The sequence below is a fragment of the Perca fluviatilis genome, chromosome 19 (assembly GCF_010015445.1).
Source record: "Perca fluviatilis chromosome 19, GENO_Pfluv_1.0, whole genome shotgun sequence".
Classification (NCBI taxonomy): Eukaryota; Metazoa; Chordata; class Actinopteri; order Perciformes; family Percidae; genus Perca; species Perca fluviatilis.
In genome coordinates, this window is record NC_053130.1 from 21,682,046 (window position 1) to 21,709,405 (window position 27,360).

Here is a 27,360-nt window from a genome sequence, read left to right on the forward strand (position 1 = left end):
CCTTTAGAACACATCCTTTTATCTCCAGAAACGCCACAGGGAAAATCTGGTTGCCGAGCACGGCGAAAAAATTTGTCTGTGTGGGTAAGTGTGTAACAGACACCAGCGCTGAGGAATAATGTCGCTCACATAATTCCCATTTCATGGTGCCCTTCCGGGGGAGTGCAAACCTCTGTCATTTATCTACACAATGACTGCATCCATCTATGTGGTAATGTGCTGTCCTGGGCAGCGCCTATGGGCCAGATAACGCGAGAGTCATACAAAGTCATTCAGGGATACCTCAACCATGTCAATAGTGCACATACTATTCTAGGCATCACTGCACACATGTATTTAAATCATCTTTTAATGTTTTTTTTCAATTCCTTTCACTGGTAGAAGTCATAACGTAATAGATTTACAATCAAAGGAGCTGGGATCAATTTCCCAATGGCCCAGTGGTTTGATAAAGGCTAGGGTCAAGGATAGGTGTGGTGTGGTGCTCCATCATGCTACAATGACAGGCAAAGCTGAGAGAGGAGAGCATGGTGGAGGTGGGGGCAGTGCGAGGTTACTGTATGTCGATGACAATACATGCTGGGATAGATAAATATGAATCCAGTCTGGAGGACAGGACAGACAGCAACCTACTTTCATCCAAGAGGTGTACCAAAAAAGTGGATTAAAAAACAAGAAACTCAGTGCCTTATATAACTGAACCTAGAGGAACAGAATTTACAGTACATCCCCAATAATCAGCTGCGACAAGCTGCCGACTCAACTTTACTATTTCCATGTGGATTGTTAGAGTATGCGAATGAGGTTTATGAGCTACTCAATTGGAAATACACCATGTCCACTATCTCAGCTGCTGGAAGGAATGTGTGTGGACGACGCTCTCATTTATTGACCTACTGTAATGTCTACGTTTTTTTGTATCCTTCTAACTTTATTACTCTTTTATAGCACATTAAGAGACTGCTGACTGTGTCTGTTTGAAAACTCATTTCCAGTGATGTGCAGTATTTTATTTTACAGAAATAATTGAATATCAACTAAATTATATGATTATATATTATTTATATTTTATCACTTAAAAGCGTGAGTATACTTTTCACTACCTTACTAGTCTTACATTGCCAGACCTATCTCATTGTAGCGCTGTGTCAGCACATATTCCTTTTAACCAATCACAACAGGCCTGGGCAGCATTAAGACGGTGCTCTTTGCAAAATAGATAGTGGAGATAGCGGCAATGACTGGACAGCAATGACCAGTTGAGCCAGACTACTACCACAAACAAATTTTGTATTTTTGTATTTATTTAGAGAATGTCAAATTCAACATAAAAAAAGACTACATCAATTGTTGAAAACCTATCCAAAAAAATTTATAAAAATGGTTAAAAGAAAGAGATAACATAATTAGTATCATTAGCGAATTTCCTTAATTTACATGCGCGAAAATGGAGTAGGAAGAAGGGTAAACTTATTTAATCCTACCCCAAATAAAGGAAGCAATTTACAAAAATGTTCTCAAATAGCAGTCTGTCTTGACAACTGAACATGGGTTATAAGTTGACGATTCAGAACTGAACACAGTAAATCTTAGCCGGGACACTCCTAATTCATCCCTGCCAAGACGCAAATGATTTTTTTTTATAACCAATTAATGTTAAGACTATTGTTTGGTTTAATTGATCGATAATGTCAGAAAACAGTATGAATGTCCCTCACAGTTACCCAGAACCCAAGGGGACATCTTCAAATTGATTATCAGACAAACAGTCAGAACATGTTTGGCCTTTTTTTTTTTTTTTTTTTTTTTATAAACAGTGATTAATTGATTATCAAATTGATTTATTTTCTGTTGACTGACAAACTGAATTCCCTTCACACTGAGGGAAAACGTATTAAACTGCTAGCTCGCAACTCATACGTACAGTAAGTTATACAGGTGATATGTAAAGGTCATATTTTGGCGGTGCAGTACGGATGATGTGTCCAGATTTCTATCTCACTCCAGTGCCGCATGCCATCTCCTCCATCTGCTCTGCTCCGGGGGCGAGGTCCTGCCCACTCAGCTCCTTGCAGACTCCACTTTCCCACTGTGGGGTTAACAAGTTGAAAAGCACAGCTGCGCCCGTTCAAAGCCACTCACAATCCTCCTGCACACACCCACATTCTCCGTTCCCTCAGAAATACATATAGACCTAGATAAGGCGGGCACTCAGCAATTGCTACAGAAGAAAGTGGACGTGAGTACAGTGTGACAGTAATCACTCAGTCATTTTTTCGCGCCTCAGCGACGACGAGCTTATGTAATGAAAGAAAATGCTGCCTTTTCTCTCCGCTGTGTTCCTTGTCTGGTAAAAGCCATTAACAGATATGAAATCTGCAGTCACATCCTTGAACGGCACAGTATTAAGTAATCTCCGCTCACACATGGAGAGGGAAAACTTCGACAAAGCACAGCACGCCCCACAAAAAGGCCTGTACCAATGTGACCTCTCCACTGCAATGCAGACTTGATGGTGAAAACCTGATTAGGCTCAAACATCAAACCCCCATACCAGTTACAGCAAGATATAAATAATCCCATCTTAATATTTCATCCCATTTCAATAAACTGCCTTTCAGACCCTGGACATGCTTTGATTAATTAATGCCAGCTCATAGCTTGCTTAATCCATGGGATAAAATCTCTCAGCTGTGAATGAATCCGTTTCTATGGCACGTGGGCTACTTCAGAAGGGCCAGAACTACTCACACCATCCCTCCACCCCTCCCTGGGACCAACAACAGTGGTGCAGGCTTTAACCCAGGAGCTTAGAAGACAACCAGCGCTCGGCCATTGTGCTTCTCAACTCTGCTCCTCGAAGGACTCAATCCGGCTGCGGGGGCAGCATCTGCCTTTTCAGACTTCCTCGGGTCCTGTTTGAAATCAGAGCAGTGCAGGAATTGAAAAGGGTGTTTGCACGCATAACGTGTACCTATACAGTATGCGTGCTAGTGTGTGTAAGTTCAGTCTGCCTACCCTCTTTGATTGCTCATACACCAGATGGCACTAACTGCTTGTGTCAGTGTTAATTTCAGTGCAGGTCACGCAACACTCAGCCCCTCACCTACTGTGGCGGAGAAGATGAAGGAGCTTCTCCTTGCTTCTTCTCCTTTTATTTTTTCTTCCTCCCTCTCGCTTTAGCAGTTTTCCCCCTTTGAAAGTAAGTGAGACCCTACTGATGTTCATAAACATGCATCTAAGGAATGCTTTGCACTAAGCACACTACGCAGACTCACTCAGTCTAAGTCTGATTGGTGATCTAACAACCCCGATTAAGCCTCAAGAGTGTTGAAAGGTCCCTGCAGCTCCATCACATCATACATACTCCACGATCAATGCTGCTGAATAAGCACGGTTCACCTCTTATCATCCTTGCTTTCGTCTCTCCCACCACCACTCCTGTCCTGAGAAGCCTTGCTATCCACCATGATAGTTATCCTCTTTGCAATCACACCTCTGAGAGCAGAGACACAACGTTCCCCGTTGTTTTTTGGTTGCTTTAATTATAGTGGAAGATAAAACACTTGTTTTGAATTGAGGAGTAATGTACCTCCCATTTGTTCTCTCTCAGACAGAGCAGTGGTCCTCTGTGACCACCACACCGATTGTTCCTGCTGAAGCTGCTTTAGGCGACGGAGAAACAGCACTAGGTTTATAGAAAAGTTTGGCCTCGGGATGGTCTCTGAAATGGCCATGATTTCTAAGTGTGGGATATAACTGGTCCAATAAAAAAGACACAAAGCACAACTCTTGGAAGGATTCCTGGAAAAACCTCCCCTTCAGGAATTAAAGTTCACGATCACTTTTATTAGAACCCACATTGAATAAAATATCATGTTCAGAGCACACGCATTAGTTATAAGGTCATCACCGATTTATCTTTCATCTGGGATGCTGAAGGGTGCAAGATGCTCCACTTTTCCCTCTGCGGCTTTTATCTCTTGCCTTGCTTTCATAATCTAACCCCCCCCCAAGTTATGTTTTGGCCAAAAGCCAGACACACAAGCTTTGTACCTTCATCTAATCATGGTTAATGAATATATTTATTGTGTTCTGGGTTCACAATTCAGATATAATGCTTTATATTCCAGGTTATTAAAACATTCTCAATATTCTGCATCATTCATTTTTAGTAGTGCAAAGAATGTTTAATTGATTGATTGATTGATTGATTGATTGTCAATTGACAGAAAATCTATTTATCTATACAATCATTCATTCATACAGTCATTTACAATGGGTTTGGGCTGTTGTGCCTGTTGTGTGATGTGCATCATAACCTTGTGTTCAGAATTCACTGAGATATGACTCCAAAAATAAGTAAAAAAATGTACGCACATTACAGTAATCGGGCCGTAAGGCCTTTAAAGTAATTAAAGTAATTAGTGTTCATATTATGCTCATTTTCAAGTTCATAATTGTATTTAGAGGTTGTACCGGAATAGGTTTATGTGGTTTAATTTTCAGAAAACCCCATATATTTGTTGTACTGCACAGTGCTGCAGCTCCTCTTTTCACCCTGTGTGTTGAGCTCTCTGTTTTAGCTACAGAGTGAGGCATCTCACTTCTGTACCATCTTTGTTGGGAGTCACACATGCGCAGTAAGTACTGCTAGCTAGTCAGTTGCAGAGCATGAGGGCGTGCCACGCTAGCAGCTAGGCGAGCATTATAACGTGTATTACAAAGTGACGCACGTTCGTCACGGAAGTAAAGGCTGGACTACAACAGAGCTGTTTGGAGCAGTTTGTGAACAGTGTTTTCTGTTCTGCCTTTTTTTTTATAATTACTTCCTGTTGTTTACAGAATACCAGCATGCACCTGTCCCTTTCATCGCAACTTCAACTCTCCCGTGCCTCCCTGGGGAGGGCCCTTCCTCTGTTATAGACTAAAAAGTTAATCTGAAAGGTAATCAATAGATTAATCCATAATGACAATAACTGCTGGTTACAGCCCAAAATTTAAGTTTGCTATACTGCTTCTTTTCCATACTACTGTATAAACATTTCTGAGAAGGGCAATCAACAGTGTTCACCTTTCAGTAAATTTTTCAAGAGGCGCAAAGCTTTTCACTGGACTTGTGAAGTTGAGTGACTGGATAATTAAATGTCAGCCGAGACAAAACATGCAGCAAAACTCAACAGTGAAAATGTCAAATTTAAATTTCAAGGCAGCCAGGTGGCTATTACTCTCAACTGGGGGGGTAGTGTTTTTGTTTTTTTCTTGGTCCTTCTTCTTCTTCTAAGCTTTGTAGTGAGCGATGAGGTGAAGTGAAATTTGCAGTATTGTTTGACTAATAGGGCAGGCCAGTGGTGACACATTCTGCTGTAAGGTGCAGCCAAACGATTCACACCGTCAGACTACAAGATGGATGCAAAAGAAAAAAAAAAAAACAGTCAAATGTACATGGCACTTTGATAAATCAGGGGATCATTGTGGGTCTGGGTTCACAATTTAAGCGATGGCATGATTATATAATTTTTAGGAATCTGCTGTCATATAAAGACTATTAATACATTCTCTCCCTGTATACTGAAAACCATAAGAGGGCCTGCGGGAGTTGTGATTGTTAGTTAATATGACAGCAAAGCAGCTACCATAAATGGTCAAAAAAGCAGCTAGAACAGTGCATGTTTTACCAACATTCCCTTGATGCAGAGCTGACCCATTGATGCTTGTGTCTCTGCTCGCTGAGAGCATGCGAGGTGACATCCAGGGCAGCATACAGTGTCTCACAAACCGCTGTGAATTCCTCCTAAAGCTGTTATTTACGGAACGGGGCATGGGATTGCTCCTTTTGAGGAACTTTAACAGTGCTCTTCCTCTCTGGGCATCTTTCCAATGACCCTCCATGCCATTAACACAACTTGGACTGTAAAGGTACAAAGTCTATAAAAAGCACAGCCAAAACTGTCCAGATTATCAATCCATGGAGAGGACTACAGTAGAGCGTCTGGAAAACTGAATCCACAGAAATGTAACTCGCTGCCCCGTGTCAGCGAGTCTGTCAGAGTTTTACTCTGCTGCGGCCCACGTGGACATATGGCATGCAGACATGCCAGAGCTAAAACTGGGCTAATGAGTGTCACTCAGACACAAACTGGACCAGGCTGAAGGAGCTGAGGGAAAGCTGCAGCACAACATACTAATACAGAGCATAGTAATACACAGCTCTCTTTGTGGGGACATTTACTGTAGCAAAAGCTACAACAGCCTCAATCTTTCCTAACTTTGATGATTATTTATAGCTACAAGACAAAGCCAACGTGACAGACAAAAACAAATTATAAATTTGTCAGGACGGAATTTTCTCTCAAGATATGCATGACTGATCCAAATTTAGCTGTTGCCAATTTTCACTAAGCACTTTCACTGCTCAACCATTTGCTAAGCCTGGGGAGTCTGAAGACCACCATATGCCTCCTCAATGCAGTCTGCAGCTGCTCCTTTGACCTGACAGCAAGGAAACCGGTTATGGTTAACACTATCTGCCTGAAGAATTTCAAGAGCTGAGCCTAGTTTCTGTTAGTGTTTTACATCTATGCCTCTCCTGTCTGCATGAATGAAAGTTTGCCTTCACAGAGAATATAATGCATGCAACTGCAGTGGCTGCTAGTTTGAAAAACTCCAAATACTGACAAATTAAATGTAAATGTAAACGGATTGTATTTATATAGCGCTAGTCTTAACGACTACTCCAAGCGCTTTTACAGAGTACAGGAACCATTCACCATTACATACACCGTACGTACAAGGTGCCACCTGCTCATCAGATTAACATTCACACACATTCGCACACTGATGGCGCAGCTTCAGGAGCAATTCGGGGTTCAGTGTCTTGCCCAAGGACACTTCGACATGGGACTGAGGGGCCATCGAACCAAACAACCCCCATTTTTAGTCCCCCTTAGCGACCAAGCTAGCTCAGAGAGCTATTGTGACTGACTAGCATATACATGTTCTAGGCAAGTGTTTCCCAAACCTTTTACAGTGCCATACCCCTTCAGACTTTCAACATCCAGCTACGTACCCCCCACAACCGGCACTCCTACGTTTTTTTTCCCCCGCGTACCCCCTAAATCACTTTGCGAACCCCTGGGAGTAAACGTACCCCAGTTTGGGAACCAATGTTCTAGGCTAGCCTGTTAGCGGTTAACTCACCAGCTATAGGGGTTCACAAACTAGCCTAGCGAGCCATCTCTACATCACCATGGCTTCTAGCACTACATATTTCGCTGCCACTTAATAGTCAGCATTATTTACAGTCATTCCAACGCTGACGTGATTCAATATTAAGTAGGGCTGTGGTCGAGACAGTTGAACTTTCTGCTCACTGAGGATTAAAGCTTTACACCAGAAAGTGGCACAGCAAAGTTCATCTCAGTGAAAAGCAAAGAAACGAAAGCTTCACTCCAGGCCATTCTCACAACAAGCATCAAATATTCACAGGTCCTGTGCCGAGGGGCCGTGTGTGGAGCGGCCCGCTCTCTCACACAGACTTTGGACTGTTTGCAGAAAGTGGGCTAGCGTCTGTGAACCATGTATCATTCTGCCCACCTGGAGGGCTGGGGGAATGGAAGTCACAGCAGTCAAATAAGCAGCCCGCCCAGCTTTCAGATCTTAAAGGGTCCTGGGTCGGCACCTCATATCCTCCTGCCTGCGTGTGATGTGATGGTCTCTTCCTCCACGAGCTCTGGGAGCTGACTCACGGACCACACAAGGGGCAGGAGAAAGGACTGAAAAACCGAGCAATGTCTAATCAAGTCAGCTGATATTAATTCCAGATCAGACTGCATGGCTGACGACGACGACTTTGTTAAAGATCGTCCCCCTCCTCTTTCATCTCGCCTCTAGCTCTTCCTCTAATCTCTGCCCTTTCATCTCCCCTAAGTGACATCATGACCTAAAATTAAAGTGAGCTAGTCAGCCTCCCTAATGCTCTGACAAAAACGATTTCACCATATCTCTCTGTCCTCGTGCTCCCATTCACAATATCTTAATCCTCATCATCAGAATGCTGCTCATTTTGCTGCCTTTCCTCCTCTATTCTTTCTATTTTTTATGTGATTTAATAATCCATCTTTCTCAAGGGCCTCCTCCATCGCTCGACCCCCAACTGCTATTGTTCCTGCCCATTTCCCTCTCCCCGTCACTGCAGGAGTCAGTCTAGCTTGAATACTGGTGAATGGGCACCCCATCACTATGCCTCCCACTGAGGACTAACAAGCTTCCCACGGATGGTTCCAAGATAATTTAAGAAATGTAGGTACCATGAAGCAAAACATCTTCCTTTTCTGTAACAAATATTAATATTATGTATGTTAGGTTACCCTCCAGGGGCTACTATTACCACAATTTAGAGGTTTAACAGCTTCAGTGTGATCACTGCCTTACTGGCAACTACTAGACCCAGCATGCCCACGGCAGGATCACTAGTGTGAACTGGAAAGAAGAAAGTCCTTTGATGTCACCACAATAACACAACCATTTGATGATATGGATTTCATTTTTTGTTTGTTTGTTGTATTTTGTATCTTCAACCGCAGATGATATGATGTCTCACTATACATTCAGAGTATAATACAGCCAATATTTTTTGCTTTCTAAAATCAGCTCAGCTGTAGATGTCATCTTGTCTCGTCAGCTTCTCGAATTCAAATTCAAAAGGCCAAGGGTTTTCTGAAGACTAATCATTTTGCAGACATTCAAGCAGCGTCTCGATTTACACACACATAGATAATCTAGTCATAGCGCTTTTAAGGCAGTAATGTGGGTAAACTGGAGCCCCCCTAAAAAATATAATATTCTGATATTTGTTTATGCTAATGAGACAATTTTCAATTTACGTCAAAAGATAGCAAAGTTTTATGTATATTCAGATTTCTGCTACATGGCTGGGTGGCACATTTACATTACAGGAATTACCTGCTTCCAGTTCAGACCTCTTGTGGGCTTGTCCTTTGACAATATAAGAAAGCCTTTAATCCAAGAGAATGTGGGCAATTGAAAAAGATTATCAATAAATCAGCTGTGTGTGTAGTATGCTGTTTATTACGATATAAGTAGACAGAAAAACAAGGGACTTGGTAAAGTAAAATAAAATGAAAAACTAAACATTCTATAAATTAAATAAAGTTAGGTTGCAAATAAACATCTCATAACACTAGAATTTGTTGAGATCATTTTCCATTTTATTATAAAGTGTCATGGATACAACTTGGTGATTAATTAGGTGCTTAACTGAATGGATTACCCCGCATTCCTACTGAACACTGCAGATTGACGATATTACAGTGTAATCAGAATCAGAATTCTGATTACACTGTAATATTGAATGAGGGGTAATCCATTCAGTACGAGTAAGAGTACCCGAGGGAAGACAAAGTCAATCCGCAAGGTAGCAGTTTTTCATGAATTCCTGCATGTTCTTTTAAGACAAACATAAACTTTTACACAGTAATGATGACGCACTGAGTCGATGGCAGGTTACAATCAATGAAACTTTAGGGTTTAATGGGTTTGTTCTAACAGATAAACAGAGGCAAATGTCTGTTAATGTCCCGAAAAGACACCTGCATTCTTCTTGAAATTCTTCGTATTGATTTTGAATCACAGAGATTCACTGAGAAGTTCAGTTAAGACATTAGTTATAGAAAAGCCTTTAAAAAAGACTTTTTTTATTTTCTTTTATTTATATATTTATATATTTATATATATATATATATATATATATATATATATATATATATATATATATATATATATATATATATATATATATATATATGAAGTCAGGACAATAGATTCAAACATTGTACAATAGTTATACAACATAAAAGATTTGTTTTTCCAAGCCCATACCATTCCCATAACACCCACCCCCCCAAGCTAGGTCTTACATATTGACGCACCAACAAGCATTAAAAAAAAAAAACTGTAGTGTTCAGAAAACAAAGTTTTAGCAGAGATGGTCTTGAACTGCAACCTTCACCCTGCAGACCCTGTCTGTCAATGTAAACAGAAATAAGAATCTCAATAGATCTCCTTTTGCTGAAATTTTATTTGTGCAATATCTGTGAAAGGCACTAACACACAGACACACACAAATAGATCAATAATGTAATAAGACACAGTGATGGTATCTCATCCTTAAAGGTAGTTTTAAGCTTCACTAAGCCGGCCTGTATCTGGCCATCATGATGGAATAATCAATTTCATTTGAAGGCAACAAACTAAACGACACAAGCATTTCTCATTGCACTTCTTTCACACAGCATCACCCCACAGACTACGAGTAGTTTGCAAATATTTAGGCTTTGTTTTGTATGTTCATATCAGCCGACAACTGAACTGACACTTGAAATCTGTTAACAGCTGCAATGACTCGTCTCACTTTGTATTACCACTCAAAACAGATCATTATATCATATTGGACTTAGCAGTCTCGTATTTAACTGCGGAGTTAATTGAAGCTAAACAAGTCCTCCAGTGCTTTCTAGATGTTCAGGTTGAACGGAGGATTGAACGCGTTTGTAGTGGGTGGACTTTGGAAAATCCATCTGTTAACAGCAGTGGTGCACTTTGTAAACCAAGAGATTTAATTCATTCAATTTTACTTATAGTGCCAAACATATAGCAGAAGTTATCTCAGAACACTGTACAGACAGAGTAGGTCTAGACCACACTCTATAATGAACAGGGGCCCAACAATTCCCTCAATAGCATGCATGTGGTGCGACAGTGGCGAGCAGGGAGAAACCTTGAACAGAACCTGGCTCTAGATAGGGGGCCATCTGCCTCGACCGGTTGGGGGGGGAAGAGAGAGAGAGAGAGAGAGAGAGAGAGAGAGAGAGAGAGAGAGAGAGAGAGAGAGAGAGAGAGAGAGAGAGAGAGAGACAGAGACAGAGAGAGACAGAGACAGAGACAGAGAGAGATGCAAATAATCCAACCATGAAAGATAAAGAGAGAGTCAGGACTGTATAGAACAATCAGGGAGGCCTTTGATTATTTGCCCCAGCTTGAGCCTTTGAGATAAGCTGTACACCCCTTTACATATGGGCTCTCTACTGTATATTTATTGGATACAACACTGCCAGTGAGGAGTAGATAGAGAGGGCGAGCAGACATAGAGGGCTGTAGGTAAATCTTTTAGACGGATTGGCACGTTACTATACTGTCACTTTTAATTGTAAACCATGTCAAAGAGGGTTTAGACTAGGATTCTGATTAAAACATTTCTGGGATTAGGGAAGGGAAAGAAAGTGTTTTGCAACTCAGAGAAAGTGATTTAGGGTGTGTTGTAAGGTGAAGGTGTGTTTGTGTGTGATAGGGCACAGTAATAATAATTTAGGTTGACAGTCTCCTTCAAAAGGTGCAGCTAAGCCCAGAGAAAGTTACCTTGGACAGTAAGTAAGTAAGTAAGTAAAATTTATTTGTATAGCACATTTCACAGATAAAAATCACAAAGTGCTTCACAACAAATGGATGGATACACAACATTTATACATTACAGTACATAATTAAAATCAAAATGTCTGAACTACCAGCTAACCAAAGTGATTATAGACTGGTGAGGAGCTACTGGCAGCTACAGGCGTGGTTTAGGTGTGTTTGATGGCCGCGACTGTTCGTTCAAAAACAAGACAACCGCGCCCTGTTTGAATGGAAAGAGGAGTGTTAAGTATTGCAGGAATATAAGAATTAGCTATTAGCAGTTCCTCTTTGCAATCTACCTATGGATATACAGACAGCTATCACTGGATTGCTTTGATACTACTTTGTAAAAGGAAACATAAAAACGTGATGATTCTCAGGCAAGTTCTGGCATTATAAGGAGTTTTTTTCTCCTACCATTTCTAAGCAGATTTATGCAAATTTATTCGCAATGGATGGAAATAATGATAACCTCGGGAAGTGCAAGTCACACAGAATCTTAAAAGATGTGCATCGTGTCTGTGTGTTAAGAAATTGACTCAGGGAAGACGTATGTTTTTGACTCAAATTGCACACAGAGTATCTCTCACTAGAGCTGGGCGATATGGAGAAAATCAAATATTTCCGATATTTTTGACCAAATACCTCGATATCGATATTGTGGCGATATTGTAGGGTTGACAATTGGTGCGTTCACAAAATATGCACACAATGAGATTTTTGATAAATAATCATCAGTTATGTTGATATAATAACTATGTGGGTAAAGGCAAATAATGGAACAGCTAGAACAGTCTGGTGTGTTCAGAAAATGACATTACTCTACTGTAATGCAGCCTTTAAAACCAGGAAAAGACAACACTTGTGTCATATATTCAGGATATTACGATATCCAAAATTTAAGACGATATCTAGCCTCATATATCGATATCGATATAATATCGATATATTGCCCAGCCCTATCTCTCACTCACATTTCTCACTCTACTCCTGCGCTTCCACTCACAGGTGAAATAAAACCTTTGGTTCATTTAGTCTAAATGAATAAAAACTGGGAAAAGGCATGGCGTTATATGATCCTATGAAAGAAAAATGATTGTTTAGAGTGGCTATGTAAACCACTGAGAGCATGGACAACTTCAACAAAGCCTTTATTACTTTTTTTTTTTTTTACACGTTTTTTCCTCCAAATCACCTTGGTGACTTAAAATGAGCGTTGACCGCAAATACATTGTGACAACATTCAAACAAAATCGCTTTCTAACCCCGACTGGCTAGGTGATGAGCTACAAGTTTGGACTAGCAACTCCACACAGTTTATAGTCAATCAGAGTAAATGGACGGTATGGCACAAACTCTTGCTGACTTGATGCCATAAAAAGGAGAGGAAGCGACACACACACACACACACACACACACACACACACACACACACACACACACACACACACACACACACACACACACACACACACACACACACACACACACACACACACACACACACACACACACAAATGCCCTTTAAAAACAGTTAAAGGGAACTTTAAGGTCAACAGAAAAGCGAGTTAGCAGAGCTACTTGTGCTCAGACAGTTCAATGTATCATTTAAATAGAGCCACAAAGCTCTCTTCATAACACACCTGCCTCCTGGAGAAAACAGCAGCCATTGTTTTTTTTAGTAATTGGTCATTTCCCAACTTCTCCCCACACACAGATGCAAGTCTGCACATTGAGCTCTCTGCGTAACACAGGTCATTCTGCTATTAAACTACACCCACCTGCCATAAATGGAAAATGTGTGAATGCCCAAATCAGTGTAGATTAATGACAAAATCACCCTACAAAGAGAGAGAAAAGAGCAATTTACTTTTCAGATGACTGAACAATGTTTTTTTTTGTTTCACTGATCAATGTCTTCTCTGCCTTCAGGAGGAACATTAAAAGACGAAGCCGATTCTTCCTCAGGAGGAGAGATCCTTTTGACATAGCTTGGTGAAGACATGAGTCAGGGAACAGGTTAAAGTGCCTGTCAAATGGGACACCACCTGCCCTGCCCTACTCTTACACTACTCATGTTCTCTGTCTATCTTATCTTAAATCCATCCACCAATGTGCCCTGTAAAATATTCTTGCGTACTATTACACATTGGGTAACATGGACTGGCTGGTTTCCAATGAGGAACCAACAACTTGTTTCCTCCTCATTTCAGATTTCTCCTTTCTTGTGTCAGTGTGACATTTGACAACTTCTCCAAATTGCCTCGTCTCCATCTGCAGGGGCTGAGTCGCAGATGGGTCGAGAGGTCCATGCATGAATAGTGCTGCTGAGAATGGCTCTGTGTGTGTGTGTGTGTGTGTGTGTGTGTGTGTGTGTGTGTGTGTGTGTGTGTGTGTCTGTGTGTCTGTGTGTCTGTGTGTCTGTGTGTCTGTAGCCGTGACCCATCATGCCTCATGGGAAGCTGCAGCTAAACTGATTGATGCAATAGGAGCAATAGAGGGAGGAGGGAAGGGAGGGAGGGAGCACTGGCTTAGCCAAGACAAGCGCCTGTACTGCAGCAATGCAGGAGCAAGGCAGAGGGATGTCAATGAAAAAAAAAAATGAAAAAAGTGTCAAACAATGCAGGACACAAATGGCAGACGCCGCAGCAGGCACGGTTAGAGACGATGTTTGCAAGGCTAACGAGTTTATGCAACGTGATTTTCATTCTGCTAGAGATTCTGCACAGTGTCACGGTTTTGCTGATGTACCCTCCTTCTACTGCAGTAATGACAATATCATCCTCAGCCCTACCTAGCAGAGACAACAAGCCCTGGCAAGGCAAACACTCCCTGCTGAGACTCCCGTGTCTCCTCTATTCGTGCCCTCTGAACAAACAGCTCTCCCTCTGGAGGCTATGTGGCAGGGAGAGGGACACTCGGGACTATCCACTAGCTCCCACTTGGCTCGGTTGTTTCACCCCGTTGTGAACAAGGCCTTGCTTGGATAACCCACGGCTGATGTTTTGACTTACCAGCAGCGTACGTACCGTATTCATTTCCTCTGTTCTCATTCACTAACCTCTCCTCCCCCCTCCCAATGCTGAGCGGCCTGCTGCAGTAAAATGTAAACACGGTCCGAGGGAACCCGTTGCTGATTTTTCTTTGTACAACCACCCCCCACTCTGTGCAAACCCATGCCTGCCTTCTCCATTACATGTAGCCGAAATGACACACTTCACCAACACAAAGCACACTGAACACACACACACAGAGAGAGAGAGAGAGAGAGAGAGCGAGAGCGAGAGCGAGAGCGAGAGCGAGAGCGAGAGCGAGAGCGAGAGCGAGAGAGAGAGAGAGAGAGAGAGAGACATAAAGAAAAGGAGATGAGCTAATGCACTGCTATCCACAGCTGAAGGATTACAAGCACTCAAGGAACAAATATCCTGTTCTCATCATAAAATTTTCATCCCGTGCAAGCTTGTTGGTGGGCCGAGCGCATTTCCTGCTGAAAAATATACACACTTAACCTTGAGCTGATCTTTTTAACATAATGCGTCTGCTTTATTGGATTCTAGCTGGACCTTACTCACAGGAATACCAAGTACAAAGAGTAATAGTCTGACCAAGCCAAGTTGGAGAAGAGGCAAAGGACAAAGTGGCAGCGCCGAGACGTCCTTCTGCCAGATCTTGTGACTGGTCATCATGTTCTATTGGAAGGTCACTTATAGGACACCCTGTGCTGAGAACACAGGGTGTTGTACTAATCCTCAAGTGATATCATGTAGGAACCAAGTAAATTCACAAGTACACATAAATACATGCAGACCCTGCATGTGCACACTCACTTTAAGTATACCCCTAATAATAGCTGATAAAACAATCTCAACCTGAGGTTCAGTCAGTGGGTCATAATACATCATTATCTTTAGCAGGTGAGAGTTGTCACAGTTGTCATAGAATGTTCAAATATCCTTTTTTTTTTCAGAGCACTTCAAGGACTTCATGTTCACTTTGGCTTAAAACTCAAATTTCAATGATCATTCTTAACCATGAAAAAGTAGTAAAAGAATAAATAAATCTGACGCCGATAAAATAATCCTTAAAACTAAACTTTTAAGGCAACATGGGGGACAGCTCCTTTAAGTGCTCAGAAAAAGAGGACAGTTTCTACAAATAAGAATATATATATAAGCTGCCGACAAATGTGACATACGTACATTTTTCTTATACTGAAAATGTGAACTTTAACAAATTGAATACATACATTACATATATTTATAACTTTCATTCATTATCTTTTTTCTAATCCTTATTTTTTACTATTATTCTAATTGATTGTTGCCCATTAACACATGCTCTAGAGTACGCCACACCTGGATTTAACTGCATGTAGTGGAAATATGAGTATGTGACAAGTTAGTCTTTGAATCCTCAAAAGAAATTTGCTCATCTGCTGATGAAGATGATGAGGAGCCCCAGGAGCCCCAGGAGAGGCTACTAAATGGACCTTGTCAGCTGCTGTTTCCAAGGTCAGACATGAACTATAGGACACTCAATTACAATTGAATTAAGCATACAATTCTAAATTAGTTATTAAGAAAAAATCTACTGTATTGTTTAGGCTAAGAATGTCACTTTTACTTAAGTATTTAAGTAAAAGTATTTAAGTACTGTGGATTCCAGGTGAGATATATGAAATGTATGATTTGTCAATATTAGTGTTCTTTTTCATCCGTTGTGTACTGCACACACCTTCAAACTACACTGACACAAGCAATGTGGAAAGGACAGTACTTTCAACAATTTGTTGCAACACAACACTGCAGAAAAAAAGACAATAAGACAAATCAAACGCTTGCTGGATTACACCACCATGTGATTCAAAAACAGATGGCAATAGTCAATCAAATGTATAACTGAGGAAGAAATTAATTTGGCATTGATGTCACGCTACTGGGCCCTGAAAGAGACATGCACGAAAAAACCCAGACTCATCCATTATTTTGTCAGAAAGCCCCATAAGCACTAGACAGTGGCAGGTGTAATAAACATCTGCATGTCAGCTTAGTATTTCATTATAATTTATCTGACTCGACTGTACTGATTTAAAAAATAACAATACAATAAACTTGACCTGGTGGAACACTTTTGACAAGTTTGCTTTCATATCACAGCCATATGTCACTGAAACAGCTTGTTCTCCACTGTTACATGGCACATTGCATTTGCTAAACTTGCTGGTGTTTATCCAAATACATACTTGCCAAAGTGTTGATTTTCAGGCCATATTAAGGTTTGATGGGAAGCTGGCTTCATATGGCAGCACATGCTGCTTCATGTCAATACTGAATCAAAGTACCGACCCCCCCGGTTGAGAGGCTGCTTTGAATAGTGGGATTTAAAATACATTTGAATAAATATCTTCCATTAATGGCTTTATCAAAAGGCTGCTGTCCAGCAACCTCACCTACCTTCAAAAGGATTCTCCCCTAAATAGGCCTTGCATGCTAATCACCGGTAAACTGACAATAATATATACACAACAGATAACTCTTGTCAAAACAGGGACAAGTGGCGAAGGATTATTGGGATTTTGATGACAGGTGTTTTTAGTAGTTGATATCAATCCAAAAATGCATCTAGACTGAGGCTGCCAACAGAAAATATTTTGTGCTGAATGTTTAGTACTGAGTTTCATTCTTTCAGCATCTAAAAAGGTCACAAGGGAATAAAACTATCCATTGCTACTGAAATTCTTAGTGGGCAAAATGACGCAGGTTACACTAACTGCCAATTTCCAGTTGGTCAATCGGAGATCTTGGCCTCAGATATAATGACAACGATATTCTGACTGCCCTTTTCTAAATGACTTTAAGATCTGATGAAGGCGTCAGATAGTGCTGACGGTGCTGATGCTAGCTGCTGTCAATATGAGCTCTGGATTGAAGTGTTGTCCACATCAGGGAGCCATACACATTCACACAACTAGCTCTAATGAATATGGATTTGTTCCAATTCCTTTTTTAATACATGCATGCAGACACACTAACCTGTGGAGACAGGGCAGTGGGAGGCTGGGTGAAGAGTGTGGAGTGGGCTGCAGAACATAGGCCATGTGCTCTCCTGACAGTCTGACGGGTGAAAGGAGCACACAGTACCTCCTGCTGAAGAAAGAGAGAAAAAATAACAAGTTGAGGAGCATCATCTTTAGCGCAGAGTGCAAACAAAGTGTTTGGGATAATCACAATACGAATGAAAAATAGCAAACCTCATGCTATTTTCACAACAGCCACCATCAGGAACTACAGTACGATACAATGAGCTAAAAAGAGGCTTAAAATAATGAGGCGTGAAAGTGGTAGTTTTATTTTCTATTCCCATCACAGGCCAGGGCAAATTCCTTTTTGCTGCAATTCAAACACACCGTGTGGTGCAAGACGGCCGAGCTATCATGTGAAACTTGCGGTGTGCGCTGGAGGAAGCAGCCTCTGTTGCTGCTCTGTCAATCAGACAGCTCCAGACCTAAACCAGGATTAGCAGTCACTTTCTAACAATTGGGTTGCTTACAGGCTGACGGTTATCATACTACAGGAAAAGCACAAAATATGGTTGCTTTGATGTTTCTGGATGTGAGCATTTGAGATGATGTTTCGGTAGAGAGAGAGAGAGAGAGAGAGAGAGTGAGTGTGTGTGTGTGTGTGTGTGTGTGAGGCATGGGCCGGTTTGAGATTCTGACGGTATGATAACCTTCAGCAAAAATATCACGGTTTCACGGTATTGCAATCCCAGCTATAAATGTGTGTGTGTGTGTGTGTGTGTGTGTGTGTGTGTGTGTGTGTGTGTGTGTGTGTGTGTGTGTGTGTGTGTGTGTGTGTATGTATGACAGAGGGTCACAGTAGACTGGAATGACTAAAATACTTTCACCTTCAAGTAAGTGTATGCACTCAGATGTTCCCTGCCTCCCAGCACTGAGGACAGATAAGATGGAGACAAAGTGGGATACATGTCCATTATAAACACTGAGAGCATCTTGACTGCGCACAGTGAACAACTAGTGCACTCCATAAGCCGCTCATATTAGCTTCTGGAGGGGGGGGCGGGGTTTACAACACAAGCCGTTCAGTACTTAAACACTTCACACACCTGCTGTCCGTGTTTCTACATTAAGCAATAACAACCAGAGAGGTCAGACGTGATTACATTTTCAAAACCAGCCACCATCACCAGTACATTTAAGAGGTAACGTTGTCAAAAATGAAACAGTTAGGACCTGATTTACTCAGATCTCGAATAGGACCATCTAAACTGAGTTTGAAAATGTGTGGAATTACACAGCAGGCGCAAACTATAAACATGCAAACATTGATTTTCTTCTCACCTGCATCAAAAATGCTAACAAATTAAAAGTTATCTTTTCTTGTTTTTTCAACGACTGCTTTTTACCACTTAGTTTTTCTGGCCATGTTGGAGCTAAAATTGCATACATAATTGATGTTAATTTGTTGTTGTTTTTGAAAACCTGCATATTGTGTAAACAGGACGGCAATCCAAGCAATCCAAAATGTAAAAAAAATGTATAGCGAGGAAGGCTCTTTCCAAGCTCTGTGCAAAGGCAACAAAATGTGCCTACTCTAAAGCTAACTAACAGACATGTTATATGTTGTTTAATGGGGGTTGCAGTGACTTCCTGTAGTCTCCGCTGGTTGCCTGTTGACGACCAGTTTTTAAAGTGCTCATATTATGCTTTTTGGCTTTTTCCCTTACCTTTATTGTGTTATAGATCTTGTTGTGCATGTAACAGGTTTACAAAGTAAAAAAGCCCAAAGTCCACCCCAAAGGGACTTTCTCCAACAGAAAACACAAACTGCTCCAAACAGCTCTATTGTAGTCCAGCCTTTACTTCCGTGACAAACATGCGTCACTTTGTAACACACGTTATAATGCTCGCTGCTAGCGTGGCACGCCCTCATACTCTGCTTCTGACTGGCTAGTAGTCCTTACCTAGGTACTAAGCATGTGCGACTCCCAACAAAGATGGTACAGAAGTGAGATGCCTCACCATAAAGACATGCATACTAGGACTACAATTGAAAATTAGCCTACTGGCTAACACTGGCGCATTTACAGAAATGTTGATTAATGTGCATTGTCCTAATTAAATAAACTTACTCTGTAGCTAAAACAGAGAGCTCAACACACAGGGTGAAAAGAGGAGCTGCAGCAATGTGCAGTACAACAAAAATATGGTGTGTTCTGAAAATTAAACCATGTAAACCTATTCTGATATAACTTCTAAATACAATCATGAACCTGAACATGAGCATAATATGAGCACTTTAAACACAAGCTATAGTTCCATCAGTCCATTCTCTAGACTGTGTCTCCTGTTTAGGGCTACAGGAGGCTGAAGCCTATCCCAGCATGCATTGGCCAAAGAGGCTATGTGCACCAGAACAGGTCGCTGGTCTGCCGCAGGACTAACACTTAACCCACAACACTCACATTGACATATATTCACAACTACAAGAGTCAACAAACCTGCATTGACTGTAGTAGGAAACCCACACATAGACATTGGGAGAACATCAACATGGACAGGACCCATATAGCAGGTGGATTCCAGCTGTGACCTGCAGAGCTAACCACTAAGCCATCATGCTGCCAGTAAATGTAAGCTTTACATTCATTAATCAATAGCAATTACTGTAACAGCCTATAATAAGAAGGCTGGCACGAGTAGCCTTGGTGTAGCAGTTAATTGTCTAATGACACATCTGTGCTGTGTGTCCTTTCCGCTATCAGAGCTCCAATCTACGAATGGATGTCGGCTCAAGTTAATACCTTCTCTCTCTCTCTACATGTTATTACACACGCAATTACCTTTCTTTTAACAACTTTCAGCCTTGGTAAATTACATTTGACGAGAAAGGACAGAGCTTGTATTATGCCCGTTTGAGTTTTTGCCAGTGGTAACAGTTATGAATATATCTTTACACAGGAAACACATTGGTAAATAAGGTCTGTAGCTACTCTCTGATTATTTTTTCCATAGAAGAATAAAGTGGGAATTTACTTCTCAGCATGCAGGGCTCAGGACCAGTCAAGCTCAAACATTAGCTACCCTGGAGAGGTGCTATGATAACCAGCAGTGAAGACATTTTTTTCCCTCCAGCTCTGCAAACAAGCAGTATTCATTCTTTTCTTTTCTTTTTAAGATAATTTTTTTGGGCACCTCCAGACCTTTATTTTGACAGGACAGCTGAAGATATGGAAGGGGCGAGAGAGGGGGGAATGACATGCAGCAAAGGGCCGCAGTTCGGGGGCCGCAGGTCGGAGCTGAACAAGGGCCTGCTGCGTCGAGGAGCAAACCTCTACACATGGGCGCCCACCCTACCAGCTGAGCTATCCGGGTGCCCCAGAATTCATTCTCTAATGTTAATGTTAATGAAACACACTCTCCATTGTTCATTATTGTGTCTGACATGGACTTTTCAACACAAACTGGAGCTTTCAAACAAAGCGTCCTCAAAATTAAGGCAATGGACCTTAGTACTAAGATAGAATGTTGCAGCAGGATTATTGGCTCTTCCTTATCTATGCCAAGTCAGGCATATAGCACCAACTCATAGGAGGGGCCTTGTATTCAAGGTTCCAGCAACTATAAAAAAGTGTCCATGAACTGCCAAGAGAGTCTCCTCCGGTCTGTTACTGTGGAGGAGGAACAGCATTTGTCGATAGTTGATGTGGGATTATTTACTGATTCTAGGTCTCTGCCAAGCAACCAAACAGACTAATTTTCATACTGGCAGTGAATTCAAGCTGCGTCAATACAGTTATAAAATAATATGGCTGCATGGCTCAATAAGCACCCGTTCATAAAACACTACAGGTTTTACAATAAGGTGTACAACACTGATATCTACTAATACTGTATGTACTAAATCTGATCTTGTTTTGGTGCAGAATTACATGCTATATTACATGGTAATTATTATTCAAATAGAATTCAGTAATAAGTTCCAGATCTTTTTTGAGAATAATTAGGGCTAATGGTACTTTTAACCCAAATAATGAGATCTCCAAGCAAATTATTAATTCCCACAGGTATTAATGTCATTTAAAATGTGACAAACTTTTCTTCTAAAAAATATACTACCATATGCTCCAGCCTATTTTTTTCTGAAAGAAGTTGCAGTGACCTCTTTGCACAGGAGCTGAGGCCCTGTCTATTTCTGTTGATTAGATTGCCACAGAGGACAACAGCTGCTCTCTCTAGATACCAACCACAACACTCGGGTAGAATCATACAGAACGTATACACACTCGAGACACAGCATATTATTCTCTTATACCTTATGCAAGAGGCACCAGCTGGTTAGATCCCTACTGACTACACCTTTTCTTCTCACAATAATCAACAAACGGGTGAGAAGACTTATTTTCTGCTTGAAAAGCAGAAACTCAAATGCAACAAGAATGAAAACATCCCATACTGTTACTCAGTCAGCCGAGAAGTACATTTTCAAGCATTCACAGCTACCTAAGGTAAGACATATGTAATTCCAAAGAGCTCGTAGAAGTGGCAAGCAATAAACTGGTGACAATAATTAGCACTATATTGTTTCTCAAATACAAAATCGAATCGTGTTTTACAGCGTATAGAGTTATGTTTTGTCCACATGGATCAGTGTAAACACATCTACACACTTCAGAGAAAAAGGAGGGTAAGAAGACTCCAAAGCCAGAGTGTAGGATAAAGGCCTGGTCAAAGAGTAGTTCCTGCATGTCAGGACCCTGATAATCACTAGGGTTCAATATATATATATATATATATATATATATATATATATATATATATATATATATATATATATATATATATATATATATATATATATATATATATATATAATCAGAGATTCACAGACCGGGAACCAGATTAGCAATTTAAAAGAGATAGGTAACACAAGTCTTGAAATATAGGTCAGTATAATGCTATTCGATTAAAACATGCAGAAGATTTTTTAATGGGAAATTCTGTCTTTTTAATTACAAAAAGGACGAATTTGTTGAAAAAAAATCATATTCTTTTGATAAATGTAACGATGATATGACAACAGGAGATCCATTGATATTTAAAACATACAAAAGTAGAGTTACTCCAAAAAAGGAGGCATTGTTGCAGTTTTACTTTTAAACCTACTCCTAATTATGGTTTTAAAGTAAAACTGACAGCCTGACTCTGCAACAATGCCTAGGTGCTACAGTATAGAATACAAAAAAAGTGTAACTTTTGTTATTATCATGAGGACATTCTGAATCGTATTTCACAACAGTGGAAAATGTTGAGAAGAGCATGTTGAAGACACTGCTAGAAAAAACACATGTTTTCAGAGACAAGACAACATTTTATTTGATTTTAGATTATATAGCATAACTTAAATCAGTCACATCACGTGTGACACACCCAGAACGTGCTTCATACTCTTTGTCACAAGGACAAAAATAAGTGACCACTGGCTGCTTCGTATTGATTTACTGATTGACTTATGGCACAGTGTGTTATGAGCTTGCTGCTGCTCGGAGGACCAAAATCTCTATCGATCAGAAACACGTTAAACCCAAACTCTAGGTGCACGGTCTGCAGTCTTCTCAGGTAACTCCAATCACGCCAACTCTTTATCCGTCATGCTTCAGTGTCGTCAGTCTGATGTGTTGAACATCTGAGCGACAACCTGATCCGCAGCGACACATACTGGAGTGTTTACATGAGCTCCAAGCCAGGACCAGACTCCAGCATTTTGTCACCTCTGCACATTCCCCATGCCTGAACATACGTGACCCCGCCAGTAGCTTTAAATACTGGAAACCACTCATCAGCAAGCAGCCAGAAGACTCAGATGTCTCCTGATGTAAGCTATCTCACAGCTCAGATTGGCTAATTATTAATCCCAAACGTCACAGTCAGATGCTATTAAAGTGGGCCTCCGTGGAAGATTGTGCAGTCGAATAGGGCTGTGGGTGCGCTCCGTTGACTGTGTGTCTTCTAAAATGTCTAAAAGCTGTTTAGCCTGAACAATTTCAATTTTGAAAAGAATTCCCCTGCATGTAAACAGTTGATAATGTCTTGTATACCATTCACAACTCCGCTGATCCAGCCAACTCAAGTCTAAATATACAAGAGAGGGGAGGAAGTGGGGAATCACAAGCATCGGATACCTACTTTACAAATGGCCAGACGATACAAAAGTCTAAAACTAAGGCCGGTTACACACTGCCTGCGTGAGCGTGGCGTTTCTGTTGCGTGTCAGCTGCGTGGATTTTTCTATGTCTTTACACACCAGAAACGTGTCTGATGCGGTGCTGCTGCTGCTAGCCTTGTCTGGACATATGTATGTTTCCCATTGATAAAATTAAATACCATGTTAAACATAAATATATACTGATTTGATTACAGCAAAGACAACGTAGGCAAAATAGGCTACAGAATATTTTGTTCTGCATTGACAGGTGCAATATTATATATATACTTTTTTTAATTACATTTATATATGTATTTGTGTCTAAATGACATATAAAAATCTTTTCCTATTCTATTCTGCTTGGAAATGCTTCCAACACGCTTGTGTGTCGCTTGAAAAATAGGCGTTGGTTCTACGCGTCTCCGGCGCGGATCGAGCCGCGCCGGAGACGTGCGTGTCACACAGGCAGTGTGTAAGCTCTAACCTGTTAACATGGGAGCCAAAATAAAAACACGGACACGCCACGCAGCTGACACGCTCGCGCGACGCATCCAGTGTGTAACCGGCCTAATACCTTAAATGAATTCAACACGCCACAATAATAGTTCAGTAAATCCAGACGGAGAATTTTCTATTAAAACAAAATGCCTTGACCACGATTTACATCACCTTACACCTAACAGCTGACACTTAAGCTATCTTGTACACGGGGAGAGGCCAAAAAACTGAGCTGAATTAATTAACACCGGGTCCTCTGCAGGGTTTAAACAAGCTTCTCAGTTATAGCAATAACATGACTGAGGGGTCAGGCAGGTGTCAAAACATGGTGTGTGTGTGTGTGTGTGTGTGTGTGTGTGTGTGTGTGTGTGTGTGTGTGTGTGTGTGTGTGTGTGTGTGTGTGTGTGTGTGTGTGTGTGTGTGTGTGTGTGTGTGTGTGTGTGTGTGTGTGTGGAAGCTGCAGAGAGATAATTGTGAACAAAAGAATGGGAATGCTATTTGCTCCCAGTTAAGCAGATGGTAAATGGAAGGCATCCTATAGAGAAAAGAGCCGGTACAGATGCGTGACGGCCATTTCTACCCATATCATATGCTTTTGTCCTCATATTCGTTCAAATGCGCACAGCTATTTAATATTGCATGTTGAGTATATAGAGAGAATGACATGTAGAGTCTGTTGTCTCTGTATGCCTAATGCTTTGTCTTTGAAGTCCTGTTGTTGTCAGCAGGCTCTGCAAAGTTGCAATTTGTCCATGACTCCGCACCAAAGTGACCAACATTTATTGTACAATTTAAGCGATTCATGGTCTGATCTGGCTATCTCTGCCCATTCCCTTATCTTTCTTTCTCAGTTCTTCTTCCTCACTTGTTCATTCACCCTTATCTGCATCTCCCTGACTAGTAGGAGAAAGGCAGTCAGCCCCAGGGAGATGGGGAGGGGGGAGGAGGGGTAAGAGAAGGAGAAAGTGGGGAGGCTGCAGGCAATCACTTGCCACCGAGAGCAGAGATGAAGAGAGTGAGATAGGACAGGGGAAGAGTAGGGTAAAATGAAATTTACAACACATTAAGCACACCCAGTAACCCAGTGCCTGCACACACAGGGTGAAGAAGGGTGGGGGGGCTGCTGGGTGACCGCTGTCCAATGAAAGTCTTTCTAGCTAAGGAGAAGTGATCCAGTTACAGGGCTTCCCTGGATGGTCCCTGGTGATAGGCAGACATATAAGACGAGGGGCCCTATCTTGCACTCAGCGCAATTGCCTTTGTACACTGACGCATGTATGATTCCTATTTTGCACCCGACGCACAGCGGACTTTTCCTTCCACAGACGCAGAGGGAATGTATTTGCGCTCCCGGGGGCAGTTCAGCGAAAAGAGGAGGCGTGTTCCGGCGCAAACATTCCCTGGTGCTATTTTGCAGTTTCAGAAAACAATTCCGCCACTGACCAGGAAAAACCTAGTCTAAAGTCAGTGGCGCTAGTCTAAAGTCAGTAGCGCGTTATTCAGATGCTATTTTAGGGGCGCATGCTTGGCCATAATGTAACGTGTGCACAACGCGCATACACTTTGCTTCCCTCATCTACACGGACGCATGCAGTTCCCATTTTTGCAAACCATACATAATTACAAGGAAAAATATTACTGAAAATGCGCTTATAAGGTGTTTGGATAGATCAGGAGGCAATTCACAGTACAATCCTCAAAAAGTCGCAGCATTCTTTGTGGCTTGTTGTGTTTTACACAACATTTCAATGAATCATGGATGTGTTGATGACATAAATGAGGAAATATTAGAGGACTTAAGGAGACGTGATGTTGAACTACGGTGGGATGTGGGAGTGGCAATGCGCGATGCGCTCCTGGTGGAGCGGGTGGATGGAGGAAGGGCCACAACAGGAGCAGGTGGTGCGTTTGGAGGCCCACGCTCCATGGCCAGTGGCGGCGCCAGAGATGTTCTTTTGCTTTGGGGTTGCTGGACGTTTCAGTGAGGGTGCTCTGAAATTTTGAGTTTCCCTTGACACAAATAGGCTAACATAACACACACTCGCGCAGATGCCCACCCACCTCCGCCGCGGTTTACTAAACGAGCGAACGAGAGAGATTGATTTAAAGTTGCCGATACAACAGCACCATATAACTCTAATTAGCCCACCAAACATATTTCAAATACCAGCTAACAAGCATTACTACAGCTCTCATACAGTGGCTCAGAAGAGTAATGCAGCAGGCCAAATACACCACACACAGCCAAGCACACACATAAAAACACACGCGCATGTATCCTCACACAGTTTTCACACTTGCATGTATGGTCAAAATACTGTAGTCATATCTCTAGTGACTTAATATATCTAAAAAAGCCACTCAGGGCGAACACGTTTTCTGGGCTAAAAATAAACCGATGTCCAGTGCGCTGTATAACTTTAGATTCGGTGATCCATTTATTCCCATTTCTGTAAAACACATGTTCACTGTAATGTTCTTCTACGAGACAGAAATAAGAGTAAAGTTCTTGCATGGACCCCCTATCAGCTGACTCACCCACTGTGGCCTGGCTGTGCGGTCCCCTGGTCTAATGTCATGTACAGCAGGGTGACGTTAAGCATCCTCAACAGCAATCACGGCCGTGGTCAGGTTACCTTCCTCCGGCTGCTTTTCTTCGTCCCGGTTGGTGACAAGTTCACCATATCTCTCAGTCTCATTTACAGGTTTTGATAAAGTCTCCACACCTTGACGTTTAGGGAGTAAAAAACTATCCATTGCTGGCCTTAGACTCACTTCTCTAATCCTAACGTCTCCAAATATTGAGCTCTTCTTCTTCTTTGTGAATACGTTACTGCGGAAGTAAGGTCAAAAGTTCAATGTGTGCTGCACCCTTTGGCCGAATACGATCACCTGTTTTTAGCCTAAAAATAATCTGTTTGTTTTATTAATGTATTTATTCATTTTTCAAATATAAATTATACTATTTACACATTAACGATTTATTTATTTATAAATCAACCACAGCAATTTCTTGGGGTGATAAGGGGGTGCTATGGCAAACCTAGGGGTAGCTACAGCACACCATATATAGCCCCTCCCTGGCGCCGCCGCTGTCCATGGCTGCAGCAATCCTCTCCAGACTTGAGGAGATGCGCCCGAGAGGAGCAGCAACATCGCCACCCGG

At 41.5% G+C, this 27,360-nt stretch overlaps 1 protein-coding gene across 4 annotated transcripts in view; it reads right to left on the reverse strand.

Moving 5' to 3' along the window:
• mcu (mitochondrial calcium uniporter) overlaps positions 1-27,360 on the reverse strand; it is a 65,159-nt gene that overhangs the window by 12,524 nt on the left and 25,275 nt on the right. For 2 of the 4 annotated variants that reach the window (XM_039784584.1, XM_039784586.1), the window contains exon 2: positions 17,505-17,615. In XM_039784584.1, the coding sequence (XP_039640518.1) occupies positions 17,505-17,615 (111 nt within the window). Of the gene's footprint in view, positions 1-17,504; positions 17,619-27,360 lie in introns of all 4 variants that reach the window. The other 2 variants (XM_039784583.1, XM_039784585.1) reach the window with 1 other exon arrangement.